Here is a 17,050-nt window from a genome sequence, read left to right as displayed (position 1 = left end):
GCTGGCTTTGGGTAAGATATACTGCATAATTGATTCACTCTTTATTTCTTGGCTCTCTATGTCCATTTCTCTTTCTGTGTATTGTTTGTGGGAGAGTAACTGAGCTAATCAGTGTGACTTAGAGACCTCTGTCTGCAGAAAGTGCTGTAGGACAAGTAGAGAAGAAAATAAACAAGCTGCCATCAGTATTAGTGCATCAGTGTGTGTTTTTAGGAGTTTGTTTTGACAGACACTGTCCACTCCCCACAGGCACAAGCCCTCACGCCCCAAACAACGTCCACGTTACGGTCTCGACGACCTCGGCCAACGTCTCGTGGGAGCCTGGCTACGACGGAGGTTTCGAGCAGACATTCTCAGTCTGGTACGGACATGTGTGAGTCATCCCAGCATGCTTTGCTTTCTGCTTCCTTTCCTAACTCTTTTCCTCAGGTGGTATGTATCTTTCCTCTTCAGAAGAGTGCTGATCTAGTATGGGTGGGACTCACTACAGGGCCCATATATAATGTTTTCATGATACTGTAGGTATGACATATACTGTGCTGTGCAAAAGTCACCTTGGTTTTTTAATTATAATCAATTTCTAAGGAAATTAGACATAAAATAATCCAAACCTGCAGAAAAAATGACCTGGTAGACCACCTATATTGTCACCATTAGACAAACAGTACTTTCATCTTTGAGAGAAAAGAAAATCAAGCTCTACTCTTCTTTCAGATTTGAAAAATCCACAGGTGTTTCTGTACATCATTTCTGTCCAACGGTCAAGAAACCGTTGTGGAGAAAAGGGCAGAGACAAAAAACAAAGACATTTGCAAATCAAACAGAGAAGCTGCTGATGTTTCTAAAATGATAGACTTGCCATGCCAGAATCCAAACCTCAGCATTATTGAGTATTTTACTTGAATCACAATCAGAAAATGCAAACTTCAAAGACTGAACTTTGGAGGTATGGTAAAATATCCCTGCAGATTTCTTTGATAATGGTCTCCCCAAAAGAATAAAAGCTATAATCAGCTTTAATCCTGAAACAAAAAATTAATTGTTGAGGTTTCAGTGTAATTTTCATTTAAATATATGTTTTTGTCCTGATACTGATTTCTGAATAAATTAAGGGTGGCCTGTGATCCTTGCACAGTACTGTATGTGCTCTTAAATTTACCTATTTAGTGGATGCTCTATCCAGATACCATTTACTAAGTATAAGACTTGCATAATCCACTTCACCTATTAATGGTCAGTGATGTTAGTAGAGTTTCTGCTTAGATTTAGACCCAAACCTCAGTCTAATATGGTAAAATCCACTATACTATCTGACCATTCCTGTGACCACTGATGGAAGCCTTGGTCTTACCAGAAAGAAATAGATAGACTAAGGAACAGTACAAACCTATGTTCTGTCAATGTCTTGTTTTCCCACCCCTATTATGTAGGGTCAGTTTTACTGGTCCTAGATCAGCTCTTTCACACTGAGATGTTTGATACATATGTGCCCTGAGCTGTGCTGAGCTGAAAGGCTGCTGCATCTGTGTGGGGGATTTTGGGGGGGAGGTTGGGTGGTTAACCATGGAGTGATCTGCTCAGTGAGGTCACAGATAGAGACCAAAACCAAACAAGTACAAAGTAGGTACAGCAGCTCAACTTTTAAATGAGCTGGAAAATCTTTGTCTGGAACCTTATTTTGTCCTAGAAAAGCTGTCAGCATTGATCATGCACTGTAAGCCACCCACATAACATTGACAAAGAGATTTACCCAATCTATAAAGCCGTTGTTTAAATGTATCCCCTCTGTAACTTCTCTGATTGCATTAAGCTTTTCTTGAAACTGAGAATTTTCTGAATCAGTATATGAACAAACTGCTATGATGTTTCCTGTGGTGCTGTGCTAGTGTTGCTCCTCTTTGCAGTGAGCAACCATAATTATGAAATAGTGGTACAATAAAGCTGCCCTAAGATGAGGAGTAATATAATTATGTGATTTAGAAGCAGTACACTATTGTTCCTTGTGCCCAGCAAGTGCAAACAGCATCTGTCAGCTTGCATTTCCATTTTAGGGTATTCTAAGAGGCAAATCAGATTTTTTTTGTAAAAATCATAATCATGCTCCAAATTCTTTATTCACTAAGTACAAGGTGTGAAAGAATTTTTGTTTGGTGTCAGCATGAATACCAAATATATACATATATATGTACATATGTACACATATTATTACATTATAAAAAGGATGTGCATTGAATTTCATGTACAGGTACTTTACAAAAATCAGCTACTGTATTTATGTAGATTTAAATATGTACAGATAAAGATGCAATATGACAGGGCTGTAACAGGGTATGATTTTCCACTGACATGTATACATTGTATCTACTCACATCTAGCACATTGTCCTGTTTGTGCTGCTTTCACTGGTTATGTTATGGACTGGTCCAGTGGGAAAGACTGATCATGTTGAAATGATCCAGACAAAGATATTCCATCTCCTTACAGTCTTTTAACAAAGCAGATTTGCTAGGAATGAGATTGAAGATGCATGAATCTGACATATTAATGTGTAGACTCTGTCATATGCCCTCTCCCAGTCCAGTGAAGCACGTACACTGTGCTACAGTAGGTGAATCGTATACAAAGGCCATAATTGCCAGTATGTAAGTATGACATCAAAGAATCCCCTTTCATACAGTAAATCTGGATAAGAAAGCAATGTTGTTACTTCACTCCGTTATGCTGGTTATGGTAGAATGTACATCGAGTGTTTGAATACATTATTATTAGGGGCTTGGGGTTGTTTTTGCTGGGAGAATGAATGGATTCATCTTGCCAAGCTCTTGCCTCGTCTTGACTAACTAGCAGCACGTTTTGTGACTGATCTGCCTCTGTCCCCCTGCACCCTCACCCTCTCTCTCTCTCTCTCTCTCTCTCTCTCTCTTTCTCACTCTCTCTCTCTTTTTCTCTCTCTCTCTTACTCATCTGCTGCCTGTGCTTGCCCCCAGCTCTGCTACTGCACTGGTGCAGTCCCCAGTGATATTCACCAGGAATATCAGCATTCTATAGCTCCTTGTGCTCTCTTCCCTATAGAATGGAAACATGCTTTGCAGTGCCTCTGCTTATTTGTCTTTGTAGGTGTAAGCACATAACACTGTTAAATAAAAGGATTCTATGACAAAGCCTGGATTGAATGAAGTGAGGAATGCAAAACTTGTTCTCTGACTCTGAACTGAGAGAATACATGTATTTTTATATATACACACACCATATATTTTATCTGAAGCGCTTAATCATATTTAACCACTTTGAGTGCTAGTCTTCTTATTTAAATATTAGTCTTAAGGCGTCTTGTCCAGTAGCTCAAGGCTTAACATGAATGTAAAGAACAATATACCTCATATCACTCTTTAGTGTAAACAGCAGTAAACTGTTTGTGACCATAGTCTTTCATTTATTTCACATTATTCTCTATTTTATTTACTGTCTTAGATTAGCTTAGATTTTATCTAATTTCACGAGTCTAAGTCATTGTTATTGTCTGATCTGTACAGGGATTACAGTTGAAAATGGGCTAAACTGGCATGTAAACTATAATGCTTTTATATATATATGAAGTAACTATTATTAATCGGCATGGTGGCGTGGTGGGTAGCGCTGTAGCAAGGAGGGCCTGGGTTTGATTCCCCGGTTGGGTGGCCAGGGTCCTCTCTGTGTGGAGTTTGCATGTTCTCCCCGTGTCTGCGTGGGTTTCCTCCGGGTTCTCCGGTTTCCTCCCACAGTCCAAAGACATGCAGTCAGGCCAATTGGACATGCTAAATTGCCCATAGGTGTGAGTGTGTGAGTGACTGTCTGTGTCTGTCTATCTGCCCTGCGATGGACTGGCGACCTGTCCAGGGTGTATCCTGCCTTCCGCCCGAAGACTGCTGGGATAGGCTCCAGCATCCCCCCGCGACCCTGACGGAGAAGCGGCTTAGAAAATGGATGGATGGATGGATGGATATTATTAATCATCCTGTAACTACTATGACTACTGACTACTTCAAGGGGCCAATATCCTACATTTCTCTTCTATTTTACTTTTTCTCAAATCAGTTTATAATATCCTTTCATCCCTTGGAATTAAACTATTTTTATTTATGATGGTACCTTTACGGCTGATATGTCAGTGAGCTCTGTTGTAGCTGGTTGCTATGTATTGTACTTCATTCAAAAAACAGGCTGCAATACTCTTATTACTCTTATTACTTCAGCGTGAATGGATAGAGCTAAAGTGCTGTAGATGAAACAGATATTTGTAAATGCATTGGTTTATGTGACACAAAAGAAGCAATTTTTGGCAGCTTAGGCCATTTTTTCACTTGAGAAGTATCTTTGGTAGTGCAAAATTTCTTGCAAAAGTCTTTTTCTATTGGCCATCACACCAGTACTGAAAGTTACAGTTTTATGGTTTTTGATACCTGTTGAAGACCAACAGAACCTAATAATACTTGTTGTTGTGTGTTGTCTTCTGTCTTTTGCTGATGCCAACAGTAATTTAGTAAATACTTTACTGTTTCAAGTGAAGATAAAGACAGCAAGCACCATTATGTGACCAATAAGTGCACATGACTGTGTGCTTGGATGGTATGTTGATAGTGTTGAGTGTTATTTTTAGAATGATTAGGTTGTAAAGAGTTTGTTAGGGTAAGCTAGTTAGGAAGCCAACACTATTAGTATAGGTTCAGAGTGTTTTTGCACATATTTTCACACTTAACACTTTTTTAATTCTTGGTATATGCAGACATTTGTGTGAGTGTGTGCTCTTATAAGAGTGCAGTACATCCTTTCACATCAGCCACTGAGATACATTAACTATACCTAGCAAGCCAGATAGCTAAACTGCCAGATTACAAGCTTTAGAGAGGCATAAAGTGACCAAAAAGACAACAAAATAATTAATCACAGTTATTATGATTCCTGCTCAGGTTGTTCAAAAATGACCAAGAACTGTAAGTTCAGGAGGTTTCTGTTTGAGTCAGTTCTTGTTTTTCAGTGTGCAGTGGAAAAACACCTTTAGTTTCTACATGTTGACTGTCTGAACTGGGGCGTGAAACTTTAAAACTTTGACAATGTCTACATCAATCACGTGAGGACAGTTCGTTTGTCTGTGTCATTGGTAGTTGAAGGGGTGAAAGCAACAGTGCTGGATTTTACAAGCACACAGCATTCTCCTGTTGAGATTCTATAAAGTTTGTTCTGCCCTGAAGTGCTTCTGTGAATAGCCTGAGCTTTTGAGATTGTAGTGTGTGGAAAAAAATAGAGGAGAGCAGAAGAGAGGAGGCCATATACTGGTGGATGTGATTGTGTGTGTGTGTGTGTGTGTGTGTGTGTGTGTGTGTGTGTGTGTGTGTGTGTGTGTGTGTGTGTGTGTGTGTGTGTGTGTGTGTGTGTGAACACTCACGTTGTGCCTTTGAGCTGCAGGCAGAGGCACTGATAGAGGACAGCATCAGCATCAACATTCACGCCGCATGCCCTGCCTGCCCACCAGATTAAGACCTACAGCCTAATCTCCAAGTCCTTCAGCTAATGCAGCAGCACCCACACACACAAACATGCACTGAAACGCACCTGTATGCCCATATACAAAAGCTAAAATCATACACATCCTTTTTCTGCCTGAATATTTCCCAGCTATTGTGGCAATTATGTCCATGATGGGAGCTGGAAGCTGTGGTGGACAGTATAATGAATAGCATAAATTTCATTACTGTACTTAAGTACATGTACTATATTAAAATATTTCCATTTTTGAGATTATAAGTATAAGTATCCTATTTTTACTCTACTTCTTTCTGCAAGACGCTGTGCAGTAAAAACTAGATTTTTCATATTGTCCCAATGAATACGATGCACTTTCACAAACAGATCAAAGCAATCACAATGCACATTTTACTAAATCCCTCTCTTTAAGGTGCAGTGAGTAAAATTTCAGGAGATCTATTAGCAGAAATGGAATATAGTATACAAAAACATGTTTTCATTAGTATATAATCACCTGTAACTACGAATTGTGTTTTCATTACCTTAGAATGAGCCCTTCATAAGGATTTGGTCCTCTTCCAGCAGAGGCTGACATAGCAGCCCAGAATGGACAAACCATGCACTGACGTTAGAGAGTGCTTTTTACATTTTTACATTGAAGCAGCAGCTTGAATTTGGTGGCACTACAGCACTAGAAGACATAGAAAGAAGAAGAATCAGTGGTTGCTGCCAGTGCTGGCTAACCATTTTGTGTTATGAGAAGTTTAATAACCCATATTTTGACAAATGGAGGATCATACTTTCAATTTAACACAAGAACAAAAGCAAGAGAAGGTGAATTCTTGTCAAAGAAGCAAAAACATGTAGAAGCAAAACAAAATCACAAAAGGCAATGGCAGAAAACCTGCCATGAGGGAGGGGTGTTCAGTTATTTTATTCAGTCTGCAGCTTCACTGCTACATGCAAATAAATCTTATACATTGAATCTTTAAATACAACCCCAAGTCCAATGAAGTTGTTGTGTAAAACATAAATAAAAACAGAATACGATGATTTGCAAATCCTTTTCAACCTCTATTCAATTGAATACACTACAAAGACAAGATATTTAATGTTCAAATGTATAAACTTTGTTGTTTTTTGTAAATATTCACTCATTTTGAATTTGATGCCTGCAACACGTTCCAAAGAAGTTGGGACAGGGGCAACAAAAGACTGGGAAAGTTGAGGAATGCTCAAAAAATACCTGTTTGGAACATTCCACTGGTGAACAGGTTAATTAGAAAGAGATGAGTGTAATGATTGGATATAAAGGGAGCATCCCTGAAAGGCTCAGTCGTTCACAAGGAAGGATGGGCGAGGTTCACCACTTTGTGAACAACTGCGTGAGCAAATAGTCCAACAGTTTAAGAACAACGTTTCTCAATCTGCAATTGCAAGGAATTTAGGGATTTCATCATCTACAGTCCATAATATCATCAAAAGATTCAGAGAATCTTTGCAAGTAAGCGGCAAAGCAGAAAACCAACATTGAATGCCCGTGACCTTCGATCCCTCAGGAGGCACTGCATTAAAAACCGACATCATTCTGTAATGGATATTATCACATGGGCTCAGGAACACTTCAGAAAACCATTGTGAGTGAACACAGTTCGTCGCTCCATCTACAAGTGCAAGTTAAAACTCTGCCATGCAAAGCGAAATCCATATATCAACAACATCCAGAAAACGCCGCCGGCTTCTCTGGGCCCGAGCTCATCTGAGATGGACTGACGCAAAGTGGAAAAGTGTCCTGTGGTCTGATGGTCCACATATCAAATTGTTTTTGGAAATCATGGACGTCGTGTCCTCCAGGCCAAAGAGGAAAAGGACTGTCCGGATTGTTTTCAGAGCAAAGTTCAAAAGCCAGCATCTCTGATGGTATGGGGGTGTGTTAGTGCCCATGGCATGGGTGGCTTGCACATCTTTGAAGGCACCATTAATGCTGAAAGGTACATACAGGTTTTGGAGCAACATATGCTGCCATCCAAGCAACGTCTTTTCAGGGACATCCCTGCTTATTTCAGCAAGACAATGCCAAGCCACATTCTGCACGTGTCACAACAGCGTGGCTTTGTAGTAAAAGAGTGCGGGTACTAGACTGGCCTGCCTGCAGTCCAGACCTGTCTCCGATTGAAAATGTGTGGCGCATTATGAAGCACAAAATACGACAACGGAGACCCCGGACTGTTGAGCAACTGAAGTTGTACATCAAGCAAGAATGGGGAAAAAAGTTCTCCTCAGTTCCCAAACGCTTATTGAGTGTTGTTAAAAGGAAAGTTGATGTAACACAGTGGTAAACACGCCCCTGTCCCAACTTCTTTGGAACGTGTTGCAGGCATCAATATCAAAATGAGTGAATATTTGCAAAAAACAATAAAGTTTATCCATTTGAACATTAAATATCTTGTCTTTGTAGTGTATTCAATTGAATATAGGTTCAAAAGGATTTGCAAATCATCGTATTCTGTTTTATTTCTTTTACACAACATCCCAACTTCATTGGAATTAGGGTTGTACACTCAATTTGTAGCAAGTATAACTAGGCAACTCTGACAAGCTTTTGCAATTAAAGAAAATGGCAAAGTGTTAGATGTGGGGTATTTTTTTATCAGACACCCAATACACCTGGAGTTTGCATGAGGAGTAAAATTTTACTAATTTCCTAAACTGCAGATATAAGAGGAGAATAGAGGATTGTTAGAATACCTTGCAATAATTAAATTTTGATCCTTGAGTACATTTAAAAGCAAGTGCGTTTGTACTTTAATTAAATTACAAATACAAATAGGGCACTTTTGCTTGACTGATACTTTATCTCTGGTTTTACTCAAGTGCTGGATTTGAGTACTTGTCTATTACTGGCTGCAATAGCAGGTTACTTTGACAGTAATTAAACGGTTGTCATACCACCTCTTTGCTAAGTTCACCGGTGTCATCCTCATCATATTTTTTGTTTATATAGTTACGTCCACATGCTCAAGTATGCTACACAACCACAGTACATGAAACATGTTAAACTTGAGGCCATGCAAGACTGAAGCCAATAGCGTGTATAGCTATGTATTTAAATGAATATGCCAGGCCTATTCTTTTAACTAATCTCTACCTGCAGCACCTGTAGCATGTGGTTGATTACTCTGTACAGTCAATGTTTTTTCTGCTCTTTTCTAAGCACAGAGAAATTATTGTCTGCAATAATCAGTCGTATAAAAAGAAAACCCAGACAGAGTTTAGGCTGGGAGTACTCCTTGAATGACAATGACAGCATATGAGACATAAGCAGTATATTCAAAGAAAAGAGAGAGAGTGAAAACATATGCATAACAAATAAGGAAAACGTTTGAATAATGATAGAGAAGAGCTATCCGGAATGGTCTGGAAGAGTGAGAGAGTTCCATAACAGTTTTGTCTACCTTTCCGACTCACTCTGACTCCAGCACATTCCGGTCTGATTTGTGCACAGCAGGTGTCTCCTGACATGTCAGTGGAAGTGGGGTTGACTCATACTTTAAAGGTTTTGTATAAATGGCCGTTCTGCCTAACCTTTAAAGATGCCTTCCGTCCCTCTCCACAGCAGCCCACATCAGGCCCATTGACGTACATCCTTGGCATGTGGCTGCCATTTCCTGTGCATTGCAGAAGTAGTGATGGTTGACCTCTGTGCCAGGGTAACATGAGGGCCAAAGGGTCTACAGGGCCGCTGTCTTTCTATTAGTGAAAAAGCACTATTCAGTCCACATTCATATATATAAGCAGCATTTTTTAATGGTGTAGAGCATTTGTACAGAAAAACTACAGTAATGAGCATGTGCACATCATGAGTAATGCACCAAGCACTCTCAAACTACTGTGGTCAGTTGTCTTACTGTAGCCTATATAACCACTTTGACTGAGGGCAGTATAGCTGCATTTCTGATTAATCGATTCAACCCTTCAGTGTCCCCCAACTCCCCCAACAAACAGACACTCACATGGGTATAAGATACTAGGGAAGTACAGTCTGTATTTGTAAGAGGTAATGAATGGATTACTAGGGAAAAAATACATATGGTTATAAGGTTTGAATCACTGTTTTTAATAACATTAAAGCATTTTCATTGCAGAAAAATGTATGATGATTCTAATATGCTTGTCCTGTACAACTGTAGAGTAGAGAATAACTCAGAAAGCTGTATAACATCAAGATTAAAGTTTTATTTGGTTTCCAGCCTGGCCTTAAGGTGCAAGTAAATCTTTTTAGCACCAAGAAGCAAAAGACATATGTATTTCACAGAGGCTAGTTTTTCAAAGAAATTCAACATTGTTCTGAGAACACAAGGCCTTAGCAACTTTTACTCAGTAAAGGCTTATTAGCTACGAATCCTTTCAGATCCAATGTTGAATTATATTCTCACGATGGAAGGATGGACAGAGACACCTGTTCAGATCTTATTTTCTCCTGTCGCTTAAAGTACCGTTTAATTAATGGTGCCAGTTTAGGTGCTCTAACAGGTTTTGCATAGTTTGTTAGGACTACCATTTCTATCTTTTACTCGTTTTTTACTTTTTACTCTTGTTTATTTACTTACTTTTCTCAGATTTATTTCCTTTCTTATGCAAATGGTTAATCTTATATGTAACCTCTTCAGAAATATCTCCTGGGAAAGAAATGCACTTGTACTTAATTGCCGTTTAGACTGGCAATTAAATATTTAAATAACTATTCTTTAATAATAATTACCACTGGGAAGAACAATAAAAATAAATAAATAAATAAAAATTAGCTTTTGAATTTTGTCAATGGGAATTGGTTCTGTTAGAAACACACCTCCCCCTACACCTATGAAATGTCCCCCTTAGGCTTCCTTGACATGAACATTATAAACTTGTACTAACAAATAGGCAGAAACAGGGCGTGGGTTTACGTCAGCAGAATAGGGCACCACTCACTCTCCCTGTGTCTCGCCTGACTGTGCAGGAAGACTGACTGCAGTGGTGAAATAAGGCTAAGGTTCACGAATGCTGTAGGCAGTATATCAGCATGCTGACAGCAAGCGCACACTAAGCACACTGTGATTTATGTCCCTCTCAGGCCTCCACCCCTATCATACACACAATCACCGTCCTCTGCGCACGTCTGTCACCTGGAATTATGTTTGTGTTTACATGCTGTCAGGAGTAGCTCTTCTGACTCCATGACTCATCCTAATTTAAGCTAATCCACTTTTTCTGGTTCACATTATCATTTTGCCTCATCCCACAAAGGACACGAGCTGTAGCTACTGGTACAGTATAAAACTTGCTGTTTTAGGTATCGGCTGTTGTAAAGCCTGGCAGATGCATGCTGTTCCTGTTCCTTTGGGAAGCTGGCAGATTCTTCTGCACTATTGGATATTACCAAGCACTTACCCCAAGCTAAATAGGGTTTATCTTTTTTGGAGAACGTGTCTAGCTGCAGGCAATGCTTTCATCAATACTGTGAGTGACATGGCGATCGTTATCTGAGAGTGTGTGTGTGTGTATGAGTGTGTTTGTGTGTGTGTTGGGGTTCAGAGCTGAACTCTGTTTTCTGTGCATGTGGCTCCCTATGCAGGGTGAAGAGAGAGGACCTGGGCCCGCATGACTGGCTCTCCATGCCTGTGCCCAGTGGGCAGCACTGGCTGCTGGTGCAGGGCCTGGCACCCGAGACGGCCTACCAGTTCAGCGTCCTGGCCCAGAACAAGCTGGGGACAGGCCCCTTCAGCGAGGTCGTCACTGTGAACACTCTAGGTAAGTTTGTGCACATGAGTATTTTGGTGCCTGCGGCATAAAGCTGCATGCAAAAGTTACAACGGTATGTTTCATGTTTTGTTGATTGGAAAATAAGTACACATAACCTAAAACACACTTATGAAATAAACCATAAAATGTGGTCTGTGCAAAAGTCCTAGTGCATCTTTCCTTCTACATGATGTCTTATTTTCATTTAGAAGGCAAATTTGTGATTTGACCAGGGATTTTGCTGTATGCATGCTGAATGCTTGTCCTGGAATCTAGTGAAAAATTAATTGATTACTTTTCATTAAATTACAATATATTATTGTTAAGTTAATCATCAAATAAAACATATATTTTTAAGAATAGTTTACAGAAAAATAAAATTTATGCAATTTTCTTCTTACCACAGACATGCTCAATCAGCAAGGACATGTTTGGTGTCCAGATATTTCACTGCGTCTATACACTCATGTAGCTGAAAAGTAATGGATGTTTATATCACCAAGAATATATTTGGGTGACTTCTATTGCATTAGCCTCATAACTCCACTGCAAAAGTGAAGAAACAGCTGTCACACACCAGATATGTCTTGACTGATTGACTGTCTTTAGGAAAAATAGAGAAAAATGTGGATTTTTTTTCTGAACTGTTACTTTAACTGTTTTTGATGTGGCAAGGAAACAAACAGGCCAATGCTTTAGTGTTAGCTGGAAAACAGTCACTTTGTTCAGTTAGCCTAATTAGTTATAGTAGCCTTTACCAATCATTAAGCGCAATGACACAATGAATATTTGATTTTGCATTAAAATTTTTTTTTGTATCGGATAAGCATCTAAAGGGTGGAAGCTTATACAGATGTCACTTCTAATAAGTTGGGACAGTATGTTAAATGCTAGTAAAAACAGAAAGCAGTAATTAATAAATTTTCTTTGATGTGTATTAAATTAAAAACCGTACAAACACAATATTATACCTGAAGAACTTTGTTGTTTTTTTTTTTTTTTAAATATACACTCATTCCAAATTTTATGTCTTCAGCACTTCCCAGAAAGTTTGCACAGGAGCATGTTTACCACTATGTTATATCACCTTTCCTTTTAACAATGCTTAATAATCTTTTGGGAACTGAAGAAACCAATTGATTTAGTTTTTAAAAGTTTTTTTTTTTTATTTTGACATTTTTTTCTTTAAAAAATATTATATTGTGCAACCATACAGGGCTTTGTTGTTGCATTATATGTTTCATAATGTGCCATATTTTTCTGCAGTCAGGCCAGTCTAGCACCTGCACTCTATGACTGCACAGCATTGCTGTTTTAACACATGCAGAATGTGGCTTGGTTTTGTTATGTTGAAATAAGTGTGGATCTCTTTGAAAAACAACTGCAATCAGCAGCAGCAGCAGCAGCAGCATCAGCTTTAATGGTGCCTTTACAGGCAAGTTGCCCATTCCCTGGGCGCTAATATACCTTGACAAACCATGGATTTTGAACTTTATGCTGGTAACAGTCTGGATGATACTTTGTTATTTCCTTAATTCTGTAGATAATCTACGAGATTGACTGGCCAAACTACAATACACGTTTTCACTGTGCTTCAGCCTATTTCAGATGAGCTCAGGTCTAGAAAAGTTGCTGTTTTTAGCCATATGGCTTCCACTGTACATTTGTGGATGTAGCAGCGAGCAGTGGTTATTGACAGTGGTTTGTCAAAATAATCCTGAGTTGGTGTGGTGATGTCCATCACAAAAGCATGCTGGTTTTTATTACGGACCTCAACCCATCCTTGCTCATAAGGGCTAGGCCTTTCCTAGATATTCATTCACCCATCCAAATCGTTGAATTCAGGTTTTTCGATCACTTCCATGGCCACAGGTGCATAAAACCAAGCACTTAGGCCTGCAGACTGCTTCTACAAACATTTGTGAAAGAATGGGTCGCGCTCAGGAGCTCATTGAATTTCAGCGTGGTACTATGATAGGATGCCACCTGTGCAACAAGTCCAGTCGTGAAATTTCCTTGCTACTAAATATTCCACAGTCAACTGTCAGTGGTATTGTAACAAAGTGGAAGCGTTTGGGAACGACAGCAACTCAGCCATGAAGTGGTAGACCACGTAAAATGGCAGAGCAGGGTCAGTAGGTGCTGCATAGTGCACAGAGGTCACCAACCTTTTGCAGAGTCAATCACTACAGACCTCCAAAATTCATGTGGCCTTCGATGTCTGCAGATATGTGGCACATATTTATGGTGGAGCAATACAAACATTGAAAATGCAGTGTTAGGTAAGACTAATAGATTAGAACAATAAATGATAAAACACCCTTTTGTTCGCCAGACAAGGACAATGTTGTATGTGCTTTAAAATAATCATGGGGACCATTGTTGTAGATGGATTGCCATTCAGTCACCTAGATGCTGGCTAGAGATGCCAGATGAACTCTCTTTGAACTCTCTTTGTTCTCTTTTGTTCCTGCAGTATTTCCTATAAGTACCCCTGAACCACTGGTGCTGCTTACCCCACCACGGTGCCTCACAGCCAACCGGACACAACAGGGAGTCCTACTAACATGGATCCCTCCAGCCAATCACACGTCACCAATTGATCATTACATCATGGAGTTTCGCCTCGGCGAGAGTTGGGAAGTCCTGGATGATGCAATTCCTGCTGGAGAAACAGAGCTGTTGGCCAGAGATCTAGTTCAGGTAAATGTGTGACTAACGTCAGCAGACACAGTGTCTAAGAATGTGTGTACCCGTACAAGGGCTTTAAAGTAAATGGCATTTTCATACCGTTGCCCAGATCCGTGGGGAGAATGTGCAGATTCATCTTTTTTACAGGCTGTGCTATATTTGATTAAACAGTGCAGCACTCTGTCACGCTGCATATTTCCACAATGCTTACTTATTATATATTCTTCACAGCGAGGATGAGGAAAGGTTTTTATGTCATTTTAAAAAGCCCAAAGCAAGAGTTTTATGCTGAACATTTTCTCACTAGTCAGTCACACTGTAGCCTATTTTTAGAGCTTGCATTTTATCTGAAGTAAGGCCCCTTGGTATTAAAAGTCAAGCTTGACTTTGTATTAAATCAATTTGTATCGGTTTAGTTTGACATATCCTGAGGTGATTAAGCATTTATGAAAATAGAGAGTCCCCTTTCCATTCATCTGAAAAATAAAGCTTGTACATGGGAGTTATGGAGAGGTAGAGAGTTCCAAAAACCTGAATGTAATAGAAATATTTATTTAGAATGTTTTTTTTTCTGTTCTTACTCTCAGCAAATGTAGTACTTATGTGGTACTGACAAAATTAATTCAGTACTGCCGAGTATCAAAAAATTTGGCATCTTTCAGTACAAAAACAGTTTTTCCCAATTGGCTAACTAACGTATGTGTCATAAGCAAATAACTAAATTCTGCCCCTTTGTCTGTTGGGACCAAAAACTAATTTTTTACTTTGCATTGTTACTACTACTGTCTGTATCTGTACATTTCAAAACACTGCTGCTTACTGAGTTCCTGGGTTTATTCTGAACTAAACAAAATAGAAGTACCAACAAACACCCTGTCATAGTATGCTTACCCCTTAGCCCACTTTGTGCAGTGGACCAATCACAGTCAGTTGGAGGTCACAGTAATGAGGAGTTCTATTCAGGAAGCTGCCCTACCACACCATATGAACTCAACAACAATAGATGTTGTTTTAAATATTCTGCCAGCTTCGCTGTCTGACCGATGTGCCTGATACCCATTGTTAAAAGACACATGCACAAACATCACCCCAGACATACAGAAGGTGGTGCTATACACCAAATTCAATGAAGCAAAGTTATCCGCCTCGTTACTCATCCTCTACTCATGTAGGGCTAATAGACAAATAATGAAAGAAAGCAGAAAATGCCTCTAAAAATAAAAGCTCTAAAAATGGCTGCAATAACACATTGATAAGTACTTTAACCTACATATGTGCTCGGACTGTATGTTATGTCAACTGGAAAATCTGACTTTGCAGTATTTGCAGTGATATTTAGTAATGTTTCACACGTTCAGGTCAGGATAAAGTCTTCAAGCACTAGCACATGACCAACATATTCACTAGAATGTAAACCAGAATAGTAGGCTATATTGATTGCCAACCAGCATTTTTAAAGTTATCATTTAAAAAATAAGTTAAATAACACAATGTTAGCTAGCTCTGAAGCTGTAATGCTCCTGTTATTAGCCTACATGCTAATACCTAGAGAACAGGATGGCACATATTTGTACACTCTCTAAAGAGTGTGTGAATATAGAAAACATCTAATGCCAATGTGCTTACTGTGCTAAGAACACGGAGCTTTTCCAAGTAGGGCATCGAACACTAGTCTACACTGTGGGGGGGGGCAAGATTTACCCACTAAATCAGAGGTTGCAAACCCAGATGTTAAGAAGAGACATTTTGTCCTTTCAACAAAAATCAAACCACAATTTTTTATGTTTGTTTTAACATCTTGGCTGTTAATATGTCTCAGTACATGATAATTTAGTATTGTAGGCTAAACAATATAATATAAACAAAAATGTAGACTTACTTTGCTCTGTTTTAAACTTTAGCTCAGCTATAATTGCTTAATAGCCGCAGAAAAAGTCAGCTTCTCCTTCACCAGCTTCTTGTTCAAATTTTCCTGTTTGACCTTAAGTGGTGTCTGAGGTGCCAGAATGTGATTATAAATGCAGATAAGTCTTCCATTTATCCCTAAATTGTCGATGTTCATCTTAAATCTTTTGTCTTTGCTGTTTCATTAGCTACTAGCTAGGCAAGGTTGTTGTCTGTGTTGCTGTGACCAGCAGTCTGGACAACATCCAGGGTTAAAGGGTGAATTAGCAGATATAGGCTACATTACCTCCAGTGTTAAATGATCAGCAGAGCTTTATTTCACTGTAAAGGAGGATTATTTTGTTTTTCCTGAAAATCTAATTCTGCTGTGGGCCTGCAACAGGGCAGTAAAAGAAAATTTAGCCACTCCAGAGCATGAGGAGCTAAAACATCAGAACTGGAGATTGGCAGGGGGCTGAGAACTGAGTAGCATCTTCTTTATAAACAACAGTAGCTGGTGTCTCTTTCAGGCTTTGCACAGCCTTAAATTACATCTAAGATGCTAAAAACTCGCAGAGGTTACTCTGTTTACAGAGTATTTATATTTATGTGTGTTTCTGTCTTTGTTTCCCCAGGAGGCATGGTATGAGTTCAGAGTTATGGCAGTTATGGAAGACCTCATCAGTGAACCCAGTAATATAGTTGGGGTCTCCAGTACAGGTCAGTAGAGAACAGTCCACACATATAGGACTGTAAAACACCTCTTTATACAGTACATTTTCTTAAATCCTTTGTTTGTATTATCTAATACATAGTGAAGATAAACAGTCTTATCACACTGTGACATTTTCTTCAGATGCTGGAGGTCAAAATGTAAGACAGTCAATGAGAGTTCTACATGTTTGATGTTACTGCACTGCCACCTGTTGGATAGACTGTTGGATTACAGCTGAGATCTAAATGTGGTGTAATGTGCTTCAGTATGTACAGTTAACAAATGAATAACAGACCTTTTAACAGACACTTTAAAATGTCTGTGAGATAATAACTTTATTATTAACTAATTAACTAAAATAGAGAATATATTGCCCTTTCAGACAAGAAACATGTTTCAAATATGAGTTACTTTCACATAGTAAAGCAAATAGCCATAAAAGTATGTTGGGATTCGCTGTATTTAGACCAGTTGTTT

General features: G+C 39.1%; 1 protein-coding gene across 7 annotated transcripts in view; it reads left to right on the top strand.

Annotated features, from left to right (window-relative positions):
* igsf9bb (immunoglobulin superfamily, member 9Bb) overlaps positions 1-17,050 on the top strand; it is a 153,170-nt gene that overhangs the window by 112,574 nt on the left and 23,546 nt on the right. For 5 of the 7 annotated variants that reach the window (XM_037545909.1, XM_037545914.1, XM_037545911.1 and 2 more), the window contains 4 exons: positions 250-373; positions 11,117-11,292; positions 13,760-13,986; positions 16,494-16,578. In XM_037545909.1, the coding sequence (XP_037401806.1) occupies positions 250-373; positions 11,117-11,292; positions 13,760-13,986; positions 16,494-16,578 (612 nt within the window). The remainder of the gene's footprint in view (positions 1-249; positions 374-11,116; positions 11,293-13,759; positions 13,987-16,493; positions 16,579-17,050) is intronic. The other 2 variants (XM_037545910.1, XM_017698557.2) reach the window with 1 other exon arrangement.

Source organism: Pygocentrus nattereri, chromosome 16 (assembly GCF_015220715.1).
Source record: "Pygocentrus nattereri isolate fPygNat1 chromosome 16, fPygNat1.pri, whole genome shotgun sequence".
NCBI classification, from domain to species: domain Eukaryota; kingdom Metazoa; phylum Chordata; class Actinopteri; order Characiformes; family Serrasalmidae; genus Pygocentrus; species Pygocentrus nattereri.
This window is presented reverse-complemented; position numbering and strand designations above follow the sequence as displayed.